At 36.1% G+C, this 20,261-nt stretch overlaps 1 protein-coding gene across 1 annotated transcript in view; it reads right to left on the reverse strand.

Annotated features, from left to right (window-relative positions):
• igf2bp1 (insulin-like growth factor 2 mRNA binding protein 1) overlaps positions 1–20,261 on the reverse strand; it is a 57,108-nt gene that overhangs the window by 22,052 nt on the left and 14,795 nt on the right. Inside the window, exons 3-5 of the mRNA XM_051713932.1 lie at positions 3,495–3,543; positions 1,539–1,590; positions 596–659 (exon numbers count right to left, since the gene is read on the reverse strand). Coding sequence (XP_051569892.1) covers positions 596–659; positions 1,539–1,590; positions 3,495–3,543 — 165 coding nt within the window. The remainder of the gene's footprint in view (positions 1–595; positions 660–1,538; positions 1,591–3,494; positions 3,544–20,261) is intronic.

Below are 20,261 nucleotides of genomic sequence, written 5' to 3' on the forward strand. Positions count from 1 at the left end.
GATTCACCCACAACTTGAACAATACTATGGCTTGCGAACAAGTTTTACGCCTCACAAGCTAATCAACATCTTGCTGATTAAATATTCCAGATTACAGCTTAACTTGTAAAATGCATATTCACCATAGAAACTTCCATGACTTTTAAGATTTTAATAATTGCCATTAATTTTCCAGGCCTTTGGAACTCTGAATATAAGGATCTCTAAAATATCTTGTGAGGAAATGTCACTGCAGTGTCAATGAATGCCAACTAATTATTTCTACAAAGTCAAAATTATATGGATAATTTCACAGTTCAACAAAAGTGATGTACCTAAATGGTTATTAAGCAACATTACCGACTAATCTGATGATAAATGAGCAGTTACATCTCAAATTTAGTCAAGCAGCAAAAAACTGGTGTATTGGGCTTGCAGTGCAGCTGAATCACCAGTAGGTGTCAGGAGTGAGCAATGAAAAACACAGATCTGATTCAAGAGATTCTTTGCATTTCTAACCAGAAGATGATTCTGTGATGAAGGTTTGGTTTGATATAAAAGAAAGACAAAATAAGAAGCTATTTTTAATTAAGGTCGGAGGGTAAAGTTCACTCACTGTCTAGCCTGTTCCCGGGTCCCATATGTGACGTTCACAACTGCAGTCTCACTGTCTGTGTTCACTATGAAAACGAGAGAAAGAGCGTGAGAGACAATGTCCATTTATATGTTGCTGAAAGTTTATTATTATTATTATATTGTGTTTTATTTAATATATATTTTATTGCTATCACTTTTATTATGAACATGACACCATGTTTTATTTCCTCTTTTCTGTTTTTGTTTTTTTGTGTGTGTGTGTGTGTGTGTGTATATGAATTGATGCTTTGGTAATATTGTAAGCTAAACAATCATGCCAATAAAGTACTTGCAATTAACTCATAACTTTAAAACTGTAAAACAACTGATGAAAAAAAAAATAGCATTTTGACATTTTGTTTGCTTAACAACCATGCCAATAAAAGTAACTGCAATTAACTTAAAACTTTAAAACAACAGACAAAAAGAAAAAAATCTGTATAAATATTTGGAAATATTGTATGCTAATCAATCATGCCAATAAAAGTAATTGCAATTTACTTGAAACATTAAAACTGTAAAGCAACTGACAAAAAAAAAATCATAAATATTTGAAAGTAATGTATGATAAACACTCATGCCAATTAAGTAAGTGAAATTAACTAAAAACTTTAAAACTGTAAAACAACTGACGGGAAAAAAAATAGCATTTTGACATTTCGTTTGCTTAATCATGCCAATAAAAGTAACTGCAATTAACGTAAAACTTTAAAACAACAGACAAAAATAAAAAAATCTGTATAAATATTTGGAAATATTGTATGCTAAACAATCAAACCAATAAAAGTAATTGCAAGTAACATAAAACTTTAAAAAATTATTATTATTATTATTATTATTTATTTGGACACAATCCTGTCACATTAGTGCACATGAGGCACATGAGGCAATTCAAAACAAAAACGGCACTCGTGGTCATTTACCTTGTTCACAGTTTTCAACAGTTCCATACTGGGCGAGTAGACCATCAAGAACCTAACAATGAATAAAAGAGAGAATGAAAGTAAAGAAACAGAAATTGTAATTATAAGAGCTTCAGGACATATTCTTAGCTCCACTGAAATAATGCTCTGTGTGAAAGCTTTAATGGACCCATTGTGTCTAACATCAGGAAGCTAATACGGAAAAGAAGGGGTGGATTTTTCTCTATCATACCCCAAAGAAACGAATCCAGCTGAGCCTAGTTCAGTTTAATACTTACTTAATTTTTAATCAGTTTCAAACATGAGACCTTAATTCCTGTCATCGGCTTTGGTTTTATTTAGAGGCCAAGAGTGAGGTAGAAATTGGGGTCGTTGATGCATGTCCATGGAGTTTTTCTAAACCAACATCAAGATGATAGATTAAAAATGTATATGAAAGTATAAGGAAATGTGTATATCTCAAGGTGACCTGTAACTGGTCACCATATCCTTAAAGAATTTCACCATTTTGCCTTCGCTAGTTCAATGGTCCTGCAGTGTAAAAACAACTTTAAAAGTACAAATATTCCATGTAATCTCTGAATTAATATGAGATACTAAAAGCTGCATGCACAGTGATAATTATAAAAAAATTATAAGAATTTAATCATTTCAAAAGTATTCTTAGAGAAAAATGTTTGGTGGGGTTGGTGTCAGCGGTCAAGCCACTGTTGCCTCCTAATGGCTGAGGTTAAAACAGATGTTGGCAGATGTGGGATGGACATGCTGGAAATGTGCCAAGAGACACCCCGCCCCACAAGAACAACAGTCAGACAGTATAACAACCATAGGAGAGCACGCACTGTGCCACGCCCGCACATTCAGATACTGTATGTTGATGGTGTAATCTCATAAACACACACAGATCACCTGATCTGATTGACACTGACAAAACTATCAATACAAGTTTCAAATCAACACAGGACACTACTCTTGCCAGGACATGTAAAGATCAATCTTTGCTATTATGAGTCAGATTCAATGCTGGACGCATTGCAAAAATTCTGCACAAAATTGACAGCTGCACAGAACTGACTAAAGGTGCGGTCACATTTACCTTCACACTGCAAAATTCAGTCATCTCAGTGGGAATCCATGAGATTGTGAATTTTGCGAGATGGACTTCAGTGAGCGTTTACTGTCAAGTCTTAAAGGACAAGCAGCACCAAAAATAATAAAATGATTTAAAGAAGGCATGGCATGACCCCGTTAAAAAGAGGCTGTTTGGCACTTCGTTTTTTTAATGGTTTCACACACGCTCATTGTCCACCCAAGCCCTCTTCGCCCGTGGAATTTCGCCATGCAAAGGTAAATGTGACCGTGCTTTTAAATTATTATGATGCTCCAACACGTGTGTAATTATTTATTTTTATAGGTCATTTGTGTATTTTTTGATGCTAGAAGAACTAGAAGTAAGCCATCTTTAAATTGACTTCCCTACAAAACATTGCACTGTTTGTTTGAGCATCCAGAACAGCCTGACAAAGCAACACTGGCTCAAATAAATGCTCAAGTTTGGGTCGGGACTACCTATTTGTCCACCCAATGGCAGATGTTGGGAGTGTTCAAGAAACCTGTTTGAAAACAGTCACTATTTTCCATTTCCGTTTGGACTACAATTTTAGCACTTTTTTGTTGTCAGGTTTCTTTAAAGATGTGGTTGAAAAAAAAAAAACTATAAATCTTTAGGTATGAGCTGTTAACTCAAACTATACATCTAGTCCGAAACTATGAGTCTAGCAGCAGAATCATCAAGTATAAAGTAGTTTTCCAGGATTAGCCTTAATCTATGTCTGGAAAACATCCTTTAGAGTTCTGCCTCTTGGGCATACCATTTGAGTGAAACTGCATAATTGTGTTGCTGAGCAATGATCGAAGACTTTGTGTCAGAGCAGATTTGGACACACCCAGACTCACCTCCCACTGTAGGTGTGGCGGAATGTTTCTGATCTGGAGTTTTCTGGTCCTGTAGATGGAAGAAATAAAGAGAAACTAGATTTAGAGAGGGTTACCTCACCAACTGTATAAAAAAAAAAAAGAAAAAAGGTGTTATGTATGGCAAAATATGCATACAAAACTCATGCTTACTGTATAGTGTGCTTATAGAAACAGACATCTTCGAATCATCAAAATCTACTCACAATGTCTCAACCACAATCACACAGAAACTAAATACACTAATGACTTATGGTGAGTCAATGTCATCCAGATGGTGATTTTTAAGTATGCTGACAGCTAGGTGTTAAGAAAGGCTATGTCAAAATGATGCAGACAAAAGGTGAAAGTCAAGGCCGGAACAGGGATAAATCCTAGAACAGCTGACTTTCATGACAACAGTTAATTCATTTTAGCGCTGACGTTAAAACTCTTGTGTTTTCACATGACGTGAGGAGATACAAATCAAATTCTTCAGATACATTTCCACTGATGCCTCAGTATGCAATTCTCATTTAATAAATGAAGAAGTAAAAACAACGACCACTTAAAACTAAAGACCAGAACTCTTAGGGTGTGTTCACACTTGTAGTTCGGTTTTCTTGGTCCTCTTGGTCCAGACCAAACAAGAAAATGATACATGTAGTCCTGGTTCGCTTAGCGTTCACACTGGGATTTTTAACACCAAACCTAAAGCTACAAAACAAAAGGCATCAGGAAAAATTCACAACCTGATTGGACAGATTTTATGACGTTTACTTTGTGACGGAACTTGCCGAACATCCAAAACAATGCTGGCTGCTGGGTGAAATGTGCTCGTTAGATTTATATATGTATATATGGTGGTATTTTTACCAGCTGAGAACAAACGAAGAGCTAATAAAATGTGTAAAGGAGTCAAAACAGCGCCAGGAATTCCTCCGTTGCACACACAAACGAAAATATGCTGCAAGGATGGCTGACAGCGGTTCCGACGCCTGTACCGAACTGTAATGGGCAACATAGCTCCTATGATGTGAAGAACCAGGTATGCTTGAGATCAGTATTAGGCAAATTACTTCCTGTTTTTGGTCCGTTTAGACGTCTTTGATCCATGTTGTGCTCATATATAAATCGAACCACACCAGAGTTTGTTTGGAAGCGGACCGAGACCCATTATTCAGGCGGTCTCGGCCCGCTTGTTTGGTGTGCACCAAGGTTCGGGTGGCAGCGTTCACACTAGTTCAAATGAACTGCTCTAATAGAACAATCGCACCAGAGTTCGTTTTAATCGAACCAAACCTGCCAAGTGCGAACACACCCTTAGTACTTTTATAGAAGTGTTAGTCTTAATGGTACAACTTTCATTTAGCATGCAAGAGACTTCAAATCCTGACCTAATACATACTTTTTTTTTTAAATAAACAAAGAAAATCTGAAATTGAAGCAGCCAGTAATCACCAAGCATGTTCATTGTATGGAAAAGAGCAACTTTGACATTTTGAGAACTACTTTTGTCTTCTTTGGGAAAACAGTCATAATCAAAATTTACTCAAGTTTTGAGTGCCTGATTGATGACGGATTTGTTAATGGACTATTTTTGCCATAGCATTTTAGACCATTTTTGACCAACAATAATTGTGTAAATTAATTTTTTAAAGATGCATTTAAAACAAAACATTTGGGGGGAAGTTCAACTTGGATCAAAATCAGTTTGTATAGACATGATGCTTCTGAGATTGAAATACTGGCCCTGGGTCTGTCCAAAATTTGATATGTACACATGCAAACTATGTAGGTAAATGAAGACTTAAAACTTCAATAAAGAATCCATTCATTCCAAAATCACTCAAATAATTCTAGAATGGCAAAACCTATTTGTATTATTTAGTTGTGAAGATCTACCCTCACAGTAAGTGCACAATTCCACCCCTCACAATCATCTTTATGAAGGGAGAGAGAGAAAAAAAGAAAGAAGTCTGAATATGTTAATTTTCTAACATCTTAAAGAGTTCTGGATTCACTTAAGATTTATAGTTAAGTCGATTAAACATTGTAAAGATGCTGTGGAGCACCAATTCTACACGCTGTTGGTGGAAGCGGAGAGGAATGGGCAGAGGAGAGAGAGAGAGAGAGAGAGAAGAGACTGAATGGGTATATTGAAACTGAACACTGATGTATTTTAAAGCCAGCTGCCCTAGAACCTTCCAAATTCATGGAGAGAGAAAGAGAAAGAGAGAGAGAGAGAGAGAGAGAGAGAGAGAGAGAGAGAGAGAGAGAGAGAGAGAGAAATGAAGTTGCTCCATCAACATAATGATGACACTGTAATAAGGAAACCAAAAGAAATTGACAGTCATCAAAAATGACAATCACAAGCCTGAAAAACCTAGACAAAGCTGTAGCACCTTGGAACCTCTAGAGGGCATATCAGCAAACATCTAATGCAATGAGGAGCATCTATTTAGGATCAAGGAGGGAAATGGATGCAGGGGTCATGTGAGAGGGGTCTGAAACCCTTCTCTGGTGGTTGAGAAAGGGTTCAAACAAGAAATCCTAAAGACCTCTGAACTCCGGAAGGTTAACGCCCACTGGCTGATTAGTAGAGAAAATGGCGCCATTTGGCCGCTTTCAACCACCCAGACTTGCAAATGGCGGACCAAACGGCCAATCAGGCATCAAAGAGTACCGCAAGGGTGTTTCACACTACAGAGGTCAGCAATACACACATGGATAGGTGAAAATAACCCACCTGAAATCATGCAGTGTGATAAGATTGTCAGATTTAGAAAATGACTGTGCTGATATGGAGGCCGTTGGAACACAGTTATATGAAGTTGCATTTGAGGACTCTAAATGTTGGAGATCCGGTCAAAATTAATGAGAAACTTGGCATGTCTACCATGTCATGGTACAGTTTAAAGTAATTTAAAGTGATAGTTCACCCAAAAATTAAACTTCTGTCATTTACTCAACTTCATGTTGTTCCAAACCCATATGACTTACTTTCTTCTATTGAAGACAAAAGGAGATATTAGGCAGAATTTTAGTCTCGGTTAACTTCATTTGCATATTTTTTTCCATTCAATAAAAGGTAAAGGGTGACTAAGACTACTGAGATAGTCCTCCTAACATCTCCTTTAGGTGAAGAAAGTCAGTCATATGGGTTTGGAATAACATGAGGGTGTGTACTAATGATGACAGAATTTTCCTTATTGGGTGAACTATCCCTTTAAAATGTCTACCTTGTAAATTAACACCACCAATGGACCAAAAGTTACAACAAACCATTACAAACAGAAAAATGCTTCACAAACACATGACTGCCTCATTCATGCTGGGCGAGACCACCAATCTGTCCACTCTCCCACTGATCAGTCACCTCAGTCCCAAACCCATCCCCCAACCTGACGCTTCTGCATCCCACCCATATTCAACACACAACCTCAACAGGGTTCATCCCCACCCCACAGAGCTGAAAAACATCCCTCTTGTTTGGCACCTTTGAACCCGTTTGAACCCACCATGTCACGTCCCACCAAGGCCCTGACCACTCTGATTGGTCAACGCCATGGAAATCGTGGCAAGATGAAAGAATGGACTTTAGAAAAGAGGACTGACATCCCTTTCGGGCTTTCTTCCTCTATTGTTTGGGGATGATGGCGGAAAAACATTCTCAAATTTAAATATCTGAACTGACCTCTTGTGTAGCAGGCCACATGTCCAGTTATTCAGTATTATTGGCTAATGGAACACAGGATGAGTTAAAATCTGCTAACATGCCATATTTTTTGGCTTAGCAAATAAAATCAATGTAAAAACAGAAATCTCAATACAGACAACATGACCAGAAAAGAGTGGGGGAAAAAAGAGTGCAGATTCATCTCCTAAAAGGTCAAAGGTGTGGACTCTATAGGCAAGCTCAAAGGACAAATAGCATTAGGGGGAGGGTGTGTGTGTGTTAGGGTGAGGGTTGGCATGCAGTATTGTCCTATAGGAGAGGTAAAGGTTAGCCGGTGCATTAATAAAGTTCACTCCTATCTTGAAATTGTGAATGTGAAAGAAACGCATAGATATGACTAGGCCTACATAAGTTGAGATAAGATACATCAGTGACTATAGTAGGGTTTTGTCGTCCTTTTCTCACCCTCATGTTGTTCCAAACCCTTATTACTTTTCTTCCAGGAAACACAAAAGGAGATGTTAGGCACATTGTTAGCCTCAAGTTACCATTCACTTTCACTGTATGGAAAAAATATGCAATGAAAGCGAATGGTGACTGAGGCTAACATTCTGCTTCACATCTCCTTTTGTGTTCCATGGAAGAAAGAAATACATACGGGTTTGGAACGACAAAAGGGTTCAAATGAATGAATACAGAATTTTCATTTTGGGATCCCTCTAGCCCTTTAATGCATACCTCGGGTCTTTAGTGACCCAGAACCTCATTCCACCCCTTGTACATCATCCTTTTTTTTCTATGTCCACACAAATAAAGAGCCAAAATTGCACACATTTTTTTTTCCTTAAAGACACGAGATATGTAATAGTGTCACTTTAAGCTTTCATAAATCATAATTTTATAATTATTTCATATCTATACGTTTACAATCACTGGATATATATTTCTTTGTTTATTACAAGACAAATGTGTACTACAGTCATACAAATGACTGCAAAATCACGTTGACTTTCTGTGTGACAATGGTAAATTATCAGTATTCCATATGCATGTACACATACATATTATACATGCTATTTGTTCCTCAAGGTGGCACTGTTGTTTCAGTGATTGACTTGATTTACATTTGATATTGTTATTTGAGGAAGCAGCAATGTGGAAGTAAACTATAGCAAGTGTAACACATGAACAGTATGGCTATTGTCATTTGGGTGTATTACTGAAATTATGTAAATTGTGCTTCTATTTAGACTCAATAAGTGCCTGAGAAAATACATTTGTGTAGCTTATGTGTTCTGTGTAGCTCAATATGTTTGACAGCCAGTTGCGTCTCATGAAATTTCAGTGTGAAAGTAATGAATCGTGTTCTATATTTGTTCTATTATATCATCACTTTGATATATGAAAAATAAATGTTATCTATTCTATTATTTTCTAATTGTCTTGAAAATGTTTAGAAAATTTGACACGAACTGGGCATTTTCTAGATCCATTTGTGATAGATATGTGTGCCGAGTCGCTAAAGACCCAAGTATGTAATAATGTTTGGCGAAACACCCATTTAAGCGTTAATCAATAAAACACATTTGTAAATTTCTCAGTAAAGAGATCTCATCCTAAACTTGCTGAAACATCTAGCGAAACCCTATCAGTTCCACACAGCAGCTAACATCACATAAGCAAAAAAGAACTATACGTCTTGACATAGAAAAGAACATTCAGTTCCTCCACACCATGCATACACACACTCCACTCACAAACAAGCACAATCTCTCTCTCTCTCTCTCTCACTCACACACACATATATAAAGCAGGTGCACCCCTAACCTCTTTGCAAGACCTCCAGCATTTCCAGATGCAAGATGGAATAGTCTTAGCTGGTCTAGAAGAACCAGCAGGACTCCATCTATCTGAGACATAATGACACACATTCCATATCTTACATTCATAAACACACAGAAACACTTCCACTTCATCAAAAGCAAACACTGAACTTTGATTTCTATCTCTTAACATAATATAAAGATTAACACTAATAGACAGACAGTGTTTGTAGTGTTGGGACATTGAACATGTCTTTTGTGATGCTAGTTTGTGTTATACTGAGACAGTGGCCCCAAAACGTATTTGGATTTAAGTAAAGTGTTATGGGGCCACGGTCTGAAAGATCAACAAAATGAATATGAACAATTTAACTAGACATCTGGAAGGTCTTTAAATGCACTGTAGAATAAATCAAGTCATATCAGCAAAACTGCTCCTGCCGTGCACATACACAAACACACACCCACAATGTTCACATTTAAAACAGTCTCAAGAATGCAGGGCACAAACGTGTGACAAAATTAAATGCACAGTCAAACCGCACTGCCAGCATCACACAGGTGCATCCAAATGTACGTCTCTATGAAAAAAAATCCACCCGACCTCTTCTCATGAGTTTTACATGGAGGCTGTCAAATAAGAAGAAAAGACACGTATCTGGAAGACAAGTGTGAGTTGTCGAGTATATTAAACGTGCTTCCCAAATCTCTCCATTTATTCTCAAAGGATACACTGTAATAAGAAAGAAAAAAGAAATGACTTCTGTTTTACAAGTGTTACAATCTAATCATCTTAAAAGCATTAGAAGCTGGGAATCCTTTTCTGTCAATTGCATGTTTATATGTGTGGAAAAAAATACCCTGAAAAATAATCTTTTTTAGCGATAATTGGAGATTTTTTTTTCTAGAAAAAACAAATTTACCTGATAGGCAAAACTGTAAGACATTAAGACTCATTTTCAGATAAAATATCTTGAATATAAGTGTATATTTGTCCTGTGGGACTTGCTTTTTGTTTTTTAATTGTTTATGCTTAAAATAAAAAAAAATGACAAAAAAATGACAGTGCTACAAAACAAAGTACACCTACATTCAAGATGCATTCTCTGAAAAAAAAAAAAGGTCTTTATATCCTGTGCAGTTTCACTTCTCTGGAGAATTCATTATGTTTTCAGGCTTTATATACTGTATATATTACTGGAAAACAAAGACAAATATATACTTGTTAAGAGTATGATTGCAGTGCAGAGACCTTCTAAAATAATTTTTAAACAGTTAAATGATACAAATAATTGTTATGTCATAATAAAGATCATAAGGTTTATGTGATTCGTAGATTAAGTCAAAGTGATTTCAAATCACTTCGGTGGACAGTATGTCATTGCTCAAGTCAATTTTCGCTGGCAGACAACTTGATGGAATAACCTTGGATAAAAAAAGAGGGAAAGAATAAAGACATCAATGCCACTACAAAGACAGTCTTAAATGATCAGGAAATACAGAAACTAAAATATATCCCACATGCAGTAACTGCCTAAACCTAATTAACTATTTGAGACCCACAGTGTAAATGAAAGATCCAACAGGAATCTAGGCACACAGGAAGTCAGAAATCACCTCTTAGAATCAACCCTCATTGAGTATCTTCCTGTCTTGTTTGCAGCCATTTCTGCCTCAGCCAATCAGAGGTGAAATTATAAAACAAAGGGAGGATAAGTAGATGAAGGAAAAAGTAAAACAATATGCCGACAATATCGCTCAAAAAAAATAACTCTTTAGCTGAATTTGATTCAATTGTGGACAGTGGTTCCACATGTTTAAAAGCGTTTTCTTAACATAAAATTACTATGTAATCTCAACTCAAATACTTTGTGAAGAGGGAACCTAATTGAATTGGGTAAACCCAACAAAATTAGACATACCAAAGTAACTCAAATGAATCTTTTATTTCATTATATACTAGCTAGTGATGGTGAATGTTAACATGCTAAATAGACTACATGATGAAGTGAAGCACTACAGAGAGCAGCTTGGTAACTATGCTACAGTTTGCACAGCAATTGCTAAATAAAGAGAACAATAAATATCACGGATCACACGTTCCTGTCCTCATCCTAAGCTCAAGCTTCACTCCTCACCATAATGATAACCCCCAAAACTCCAACATTACAGAAACTCTTCTACATCTCAACATGAACATTAAACACCAACTCTCCCTCTTTATATTCATCTTGCACAAAAACAAATAAAATAACACTTAATTTAAACATTTACTCTATCAAGTCTCATGCAAAGCATGCTAGGAACTAGACATCCTCTGCCCAGTTTCAGTTAACCAAACAAAAATGTTTTATATTGTCCCAACACAAATGGTTTCAAGTAAACTTTTTCATTGAAACCACTCAGTTAAATTCAGTTCACTTGGTTAAATGTAATATGAACAAGGAATAATTCAGTACACCTAATGATAGTGAAAGTTATTTATTTGTATTTTGTGAGGGTATAGAAAAAGAAAGCTCAGAAAAGAGCATTCACAACCCCTCCTAATACAATCTCTGATTTACCTCCTTAAGTAGCATGGACTTTAGGTGGTGCCCCTTCTTTGCAGAGAAAGCGCCATTACACACAGACTCCAGCTGATCATGGTAGCCTACCTACTTATATGAAGTTCTTGAATAACAACGTTAATCACAGGCTGATGGCAAACAGATTGTAACATATCTTTAGAGATCTCATTTCTGACTTTGATTAGCAGAGCGGGTCTACACTCTGCCCTTTTGTACAGATCAAGAGAAAACCATTCCCACCTTGATTGGGTCCTGATTTAAATGAAAGACCTTTCACTTTTGAAGCTTGTTAGAACTATGAGCATAGTATAAGTTACATATCAGCATATTATTATCTTGTAAAATCTTCAAATAGTGATATATTTAAATAGTCAACTTGCATGATTGTTAAAATGCATTTGTTTTAACACGTGGGTAAAAGAGGCATCTAAAAAGAACCAGGTTCCATGATTCTTACTAAAAACGTTTGGGAGAAACTATAAATCCTCTAAATGAACCAAGCGTGACCTGCAAGAGCAAATCTAATGCATGCTGAGTTACGGATTCTGTTCCACCAGTTTTGCAATATTTACAGTACACACAAATTTATTTATTACTTATGAAAGACTTGGAACCTCTTAATTGGGCTAAATGGACTGTCACTGGTCTGACTGACAACAAAAATGTATTTGAGGACAGCAACAGCAAAATGAATAGACTTGCGTCACTAGACCAACAAACACAAGGGTCAGTCCCTATAACCACACTGCACTGAAATTTATATTTCCTAGCTACCTTTTTAAGCTAGTAACTTAGCTAAACTTTTTTACAGGGTTCCCACACTTTTTGACCAATTCATTTTCATGATATTTCCATTATTTTTCCAGTCATTTTAAAATAATTTTATAGTGCTTGTCCTCACAAAGAGTAGTTTCTAGCACATTAAATATTTTACAGTGCAACTAGAAAAATGTTTATTCACTTTTCCGTGACTTTTAAGATTGAAATATTTTCCACAACTTTCCCAGGCCAGAAAATCACCATTTTATTTTTTTTTTTCAGGTTTTCCATGACCGTGATAACCCTGTTTTTAAAGAAGTGGGGCATTTGCTTTCTTAAATAAACCAGGAGCATTTCAAAAATATATTCTTTGTGCATTTTGTATAAAAAAAATAAATAAAAAAAATTCAGTACAGTTAGCAATTTTTCTACATGAATCAAAAAGGACAAAGTGAAGCAGCAGGAATTATTCAGCACAGAAAAACTTATATATAGAGTTCCACAATTGTTTCAAAGCTCAACAATTTTTGCCACACACATCGCACAAAAAAAAAAAAAAGAAAATAAAAAGAACCAAGTGCTGGTCTCTTTTTTTCAACTATTATACTGACTGACTAATAATTTAAATGGTAGTTACTACATAAAATATCATTTTTTACAGCTAAACAAAAATGCTTGCTTTTTCTGAGTAGCATTTTTTCACTGGGCAAATATTTTCAGTAACTTACATACTGTATATATAAAAACTATTATAAATAGATAAAGCATATTTATTTCCATAAATCTCCTGACAACACAAAATAATATTCAATAACACTAAATTCATTAATTTAAGGGATGAAATCACATCAACAAAATGCTTCTTTTCAACATGACAAACTGTGTTAAAACAGAGATAGAAACATGAAACAACTTCAAACTGTCAGTGGTGATGCACAGTGGAGTTTCGTACAGCAAGGCCTGTGGAGTCAACACTGAAAATGGCGGGTACGTCTGGGAGGGGAAAGGGGTGGATCCTAAGTTCCACACACCTCCCTTTCCCGCTCTTTGCGTAACAAGTTCACGGAGAGAACTTGTAAGCTGCTTAGATCTAGATGGATGTGGAGGTTCCTCAAGTCAATGAAAACACACCCAAATGCCACAGTTCAGTTTGGTGGCCGTGAGATACCCTCTCGCCCTATGGGATCAGAGGCGACGATTCCAGGCACTGAATGGAACAGCAAGGGTTAAACCATAAATCAAATTGGTACAGAGAGTAGCAGCAATGTTGAGACAACTTTACCAGAAATAACAGATGTCCCATCCCCCTTCTTTCCTGCTTTCTTCTCACTCTCTTTTTCTCGCTCCCTCTTTCTACACTCCTCCCTGCGGAGTTTTCTGCTCTGCATTACCTGATAGGCCTTCCCTCCCCCTCTCAGCTTTTTTCTCCTTGCCCTATTCCTCCGAGAGGTGAAAGGTCACTCCCCAAGCTCAGCAATCAACACACGTTGATGCAACGCTTAACATATCAGAAAAATTGTGAGAGAAATGGGGCAATATATTGCTTTTTGCTTGCCTGGTCGTACAATTGTGCAACAATGAAACCAATAAAAAATAAAAATCTACTATGTCTAAAAGCTTCTTCTTGCCTCTGAACACTGATGGCAGCGATATTCACAACTGAACTGAACTGAGCCTCAGAAACTTTGAGAAAGAGATTATTATTATTATTTTTATTTTTTTAATAGTGATTGTTCATACAAAATTAAAAATTGTCATCATTTACTCTTACCCGCTTGTTTCAAACCTGCATGACTTTCTTTCTTCTGTGGAACAGAAAAGATGATGTTAGTCAGATGTTAGCTCAGTCACCGTTCACTTTCATAACATCTTTTTTTTTTTTTTCTCCATTCAATAAAAGTGAATGGTGACTAATCTGCTTAACATCTCTTTTTGTATTTCACAGAAGAAAATATAAGTCATACAGGTTTGGATAAAATCATTTAAGGGTGACAACCTTTATAGTCAATTATTATTAGTGTGTGTGTGTGTGTGTGTGTGTGTGTGTGTGTGTAAAATGTCACATTATTCTGCTTCTCAGTGTCACAACGGTTTAAAAAGTATGAAAAATGTCCTGTAACAGTTTTTGTAACCAGGACATTCTAAAATCAAAAGATGAGCCCTCAAACAAGGAACTGAACATGTCTGGTTCTTTAGAACTGCTGCAGAAAAGTACAATAACTCTTAAAAAAAAACACTAAACATTCACACAAGCAAAATCATATTTTTTTATTACACTTAATAACAACATCACCATTCTTCGTGGATAAAATGACAGCACTACAATGGTACAGTTTGGTGACATATTAAAGAGTAGAAATGTCTCTGTCACCATTCAAATGTAACATTAGAGAACAGGCAGTTGGAGTTGTGATAAATTGACACTGAGAAAAAATTTTGACGCTCATAGACTGCCAGTGCTATAGAGCCACGTTAAAATTTTTTATGACACTGGCAAGCAGGAAAATCAGAGTAAATATTTCATAGTCCATGCAAAAGTGGCCAGTGACTGCAAAAAAGTCTTTCTAAAAAAGATTTGTGCAACAAGCTCAAACATTCACATACATTAAAACAGTTTTACATTTGAACAGGATGTAGAAGTGTGGCCAGTTGTTTTATATATATATTTATATATATATATATATATATATATATATATATATATATATATATCTATATATATAGATATATATATATACATACACACACACACACATACAGAAGGTAAACAATGTAATACTTTTGTTTTACAGTTTAGTCTTAAGCTAGGATTCTCGAATGAAACTGAACTGAAGATTAACAGTTTATGGGGAATGTTCTACAAAGTTTTACAAAAATTATACTAAGTTTTATGTATTTATTTTTTGCCTGCAAAGCATAGAGTTGCAATTAAAAGAAACTTAAGTTTGTTATCTGGAAAAGCATGTACTCAATACCACATTAAGCAAAGAACTGGTAGGCCAGGTTACTGGAAAAACAGATGTAAAAAAAATCTTTATGAAGAGTTAAAAATATATATATATATATATATATATATATATATATATATATATATATATATATATATATACACAATTAAATCTGTTAAAATATGGTGTGGGGAAAACTTTGCTTCTGACTGCTAATTTTTAAGCATGTCAAAGTGTGCATGGAGCGAATGCAAAGCCTCTGAAACCCCATGTGTGGGTGAAGAGAACCTGAGGTCCCTTCCTGCATTATCATGTGAAATACCCCTCCCTCTCATCCATCATCCTCCCTTTCTCTCTTCCTTGACCATTTGAGTGAGACAGGGAGCCATGGGGAATGGGGAGAGAGAGACATTTCATCACATGGACAAAGAGTTTTGTCTGCAAGTAGTTCTCAACCCTGCATCTCAACCTTTGACCCCACTGTGGATGGGGAGGCTTTGGCAGGGATTTTTAAAAGAGCCATAGGACAGGGCAAGGGACTGCAAGGGGTTGCTAGCAAACAATTGAACTTTTCAAAGAGGCCGCAGATTATGCCAACTGAGTTAAAAGGGGGAAGGGATTGCATCAAAATGCAACAAATTCTTCAATTTTTGAAGTGCAATGCAATAGACTAAATCTTTGAGGGCACAACATAAAAATAAATAAAAAAAATGGAGCTCAATCGTTCATCTAAACAGGACCTCAGGCAAGTGATGACGTTTGCGGAAAAAGGGGCGTTGTCTGAATTATAATTTATCAGCAATAGCTGGCAGTAGTGTCTAAATGTTTTATTAGCATCACACACTAACATTATCGCGCCAATTTATCGTCAGGTCGGACGTTACGTACTAAACGCAGTGCGGGTCTATGTAAGAGGCCGCTCAAGCGTGTTTGCGTCTCTCTTCAAATTCCATATGTGTCATTTTCCCCTCGGGTGGGGTTGGTTTGGTGGGTGGTATGTGAGAGAGTATCGACCCCGGGATGCATTTAGTTTACAAAGGCGATATGCCCTTAGTTTGGGTTAAAGTTCACCCTTCACTCTGCTTTGCCCTACTCAACGTGGAGAACATGGAAGCGCTCGTGCGCCTCCATTTTGAGTAGTAAAACAAGGGACATAATGAAACTTATCACTTGACACAGACACACACACTTTAAAGTTCCATTACAAAGAACAATCAAGAGCGGTAGGCTATATTAAGACAACTGGCGATACACTGAAGTCAGTCAAACATGCTTTAAATAAAAGTCTGGAGTACTTATTTTGTAGACTAACGAATGACTAATGTGTTAAGAAGTTTCTGACTACAAGCATGTAATAAATCTCTATAAAATGATGCCCCCTTCCAGCCGTCTCGCATGTTCGCCATTTCACGAGAGCCAAGGGTAAAGAAATAAAATGGCACTTTGCACTTGTTCAGCCACAAAAGTCAAGATTTCTCCTAAGATGCTTCAAGGACATTAAAAAAAAAAAATTAGCATACGTGTTCATTGGATTTAATTGACACATGTTATTTAATTTTTAAAAAATGTGTCTGTCAATGCGTTTTTATTTACTGGCACTGACTTGCAGTGGCGGAAAATAAATGTAATGCATCTTACTCTTAATTTAGGCTATTTGTGTAATGGTTCGTATTTATGCATTGTGCTAATATATATATATATATATCAAGAATATGATTTTTGCCCTACTATCAAAATGCTTACTAGAAACCTCTTAACACTGTAATGTAAGTGTTGCCTAATTTTGAATCGTATTGATTAGTTTGCAAAATAAATACTCCAGACCTTTATTTAAAGCATTTTTGAAACAGGCCTATATAGATATAGGTATATATATAATACACATAATATTGCTTGTGCTGTACTATTTAAAACTTCCTTTTTATTCCAGTATAATACTACACATTTCTAGACAGTGCACTCACTGATATCAAAAGTTTATATAATGCATATCTTGTTCAATGATATAGAAATTCATCTATGCTAAAAAGATAATAATTTTTGTATTGTTTTCCTGTAAAAATATCTAAAAATACTCAAAACAAGATCAATTTGATCTATCTTGTTTTAGAAGCAACACTGCATAACATATTTAGGGTTTTTCAGAGAATGTATTTTTAACGTGTATTTTATCTTACTGTACTTGCAGAGTTTTTATAGTCAAAACAAGTGAAAAAAAATCTACCAGTGCTGAAGAAGTAATCCAAAGTATTTAGAATACGTTACTGACCTTGAGTAATCTAACGAAATACATTACAAATTACATTTTACAGCATGTATTCTGTAATCTGTAGTGGAATACATTTCAAAAGTAACCCTCCCAACCCTGAGTAAAGTTTTAAATTATTATTATTAATAATAATAATAATAATAATAAAAAAAGTCTTCCCTATTGAGTGTATAACAGTTATAGTGTACAAGAGAATCATACGCAAATTAGGCCCAAGTATTAGTTGTTTTTTCCGGAGGGTGTCACCAAATCCTCACTAAAACAAAGTAAACTTTATAAAAGGGACCCAATTAAAGCTTAAATTTGTGTCATGAAGCCGCCCAATAAGTATGGGTACAAAAGCACAAAATACACTCAAACGTACTTGCCCGCCCTGTATCTATATTACCACTTTTGTTTTAGGTTACATATTTAAGTTCGCCAAGTTGTAATAGCATTATTTGTAATGCGCAGTTGCGCACAGGACGTTTTCTTTTATGAGGCAAATGTGCCAACACTTGCAGACTGAACATATTTCGATTATTCCGTCAAAATACAAAACCAGCCGGAAATTCTTGTCCTGTGTGAGTAAAATGGGCCTATACGTCTCAACCATGTGGGCCAGTATACGCTCAGTCATCTTCAACAGACAACGCCCAATTACCACAATGAATCTCAGCCACATGGGCAGGCGCAGAACGTGCTAGAAAACTATAGGTAACATATAGGAGCTGGATAAGCATTCATGTCAGCATAGAGCGAAGTGTGATGAAACGTGGAGCGGTTATTTCATAAGGCTGTTGCAAAAATGCACAAAAGAGAAAATCCTATTTTCAAGGCACGCGCTTCCGAAAACAAGCCACAGTGGCTTGATGTAGTGCACAGTGCTAATAACATCTCCCCCTATTTACACTAGGCTATATTTGTTTTGTACAATCATATTTTTTGTAAATGCAATGAGATCCAATGTGCATAATGCGATTTGCATTGCACTTGCTCAGTAGCCTACTGTATTCCACTGTAAACGGCAACCGTCACGTTTGTTTGAGTCATATCGAGCAAATGATGTCGAATGTGAGGATTTGCCTTTAGATGAATGCCTGCAGTGCAGCAGAGGCAAATGCTCTCGAGCACATTCTCGTGCTTCTCTGGATCACTCCCCTTTACGCACGCGGCGCTGTGGCTTCAGCTTCTCGCAGGCAGAGAGGGGAGACCTGCCTTCATTCATAAAGTCACCGGGCTAATCGAGAGTACTACAGCGCCGTGAAAGAGGCGGTGCGCGCAGTCACTGCACCGCCCACACCGGAGAAGCGGAGGGGGTTGGTTGAGAAGAGGAGGTTTGCAAGTTGACGAGGAAATGGGGGGTGTGGGACGGAACCGAAACGGTCTCAGATACACAACCGAGCATCCACACTGTAAGTGCTACAATGCAGTGCACTGACTCAGGCTGCACACACTTTACATATACTTACCGGGTTAATTATTTAATGATTGTGTCATTTAGCTCTGCTTTCGATTCAAATTGCTGTCTAGCTGAGGAGCAAACCGGGTGGATAATGAAAGTAGGCTATGGGTTTACCTTTGCATTTTTGTTCAAGCAAAGACATGGCCAAATGAATAGTTTTCATCGTGTTACGACATGTTCTGGTCATACAACGCGTTATAAAATGATTCAAATAAATTATTTCGTTCCATTCTGACCTGATCATGAATATTAAATTCGACCGTAAATAATGCGCTGCCTCAAAGAACAGGTCTACTAAAACTGTTATGGCCAAACACAGCATTTGTCACCCTTAAAGTATCTTAATCTTTCAACAATCATATATGGCTCGCATTCTTGAGAACTAAAAAGTCAGATTTGAAGCACAGACTGACTTCAGCAATATCCTTTCATTGGGATTGCATTGAAAATCCTAAAAATCAACACGTTCCTTTTCTTCTTCGAAAGTCTGATAGAATCTTGTGCATTTTAACTACAAGTATTTAGTAAATGCACTTTGTGAAGACACTCATTTTCGAGCAACATAATGCAAGGTTTACAGATTTTTTTTGACTGTTTCAAATCACTAGTAGTTTTAATTTCTTGCTCCCAAAGAATTGTATTATAAAAATGACCTCAAGTAAAAAGTAAACTTTGTGTTCAGCTGACATCTACACTGAACGCAGTGTACAACACCATACGTCCAAAATCATGAGGCCAACGTCATCATGTCTATATAAAATAAAAACTTCATTATTTTACAATTTTAATCTTTTAAAAAACTGATTAAGCGTTGGCATGCACAGATACAGCTGAACAAACAAATCATGAATACAGAAAAACTTCTTGCACATTTATATTTACTTGAATTCAAATGATCTGGTTTTATAAACCATTAAAATAAAAGACCAAACATTTAAAAACCACTCTAGCATTAGGTCAACCTTACAGTGTTTGATTTCAGACAGTTATTTTGACTGTGAAATTACTTTTTGGGTCTTTCAAAAATTATTTATACATTTTGAATTGATTAAAAGGTTCCAGTTCAATTCACATATTCTGACATTTTCCAACAAATGAAATCTTTTGATTCATGAGAATATTCATTGTACATATTTATATAAATAAATGTATTTTTATTTTTACTAAACTTAAATAATCATATAAAATGGAAAGACCTTGAGTATACTGCAAACTTAGTATTACACCAGTTTTGTTTTTAGTTAAAAGGAATGTAAGAGACTCATTAAATGAAAACAAAGT

This window comes from Myxocyprinus asiaticus, chromosome 13, assembly GCF_019703515.2.
Source record: "Myxocyprinus asiaticus isolate MX2 ecotype Aquarium Trade chromosome 13, UBuf_Myxa_2, whole genome shotgun sequence".
NCBI lineage: Eukaryota > Metazoa > Chordata > Actinopteri > Cypriniformes > Catostomidae > Myxocyprinus > Myxocyprinus asiaticus.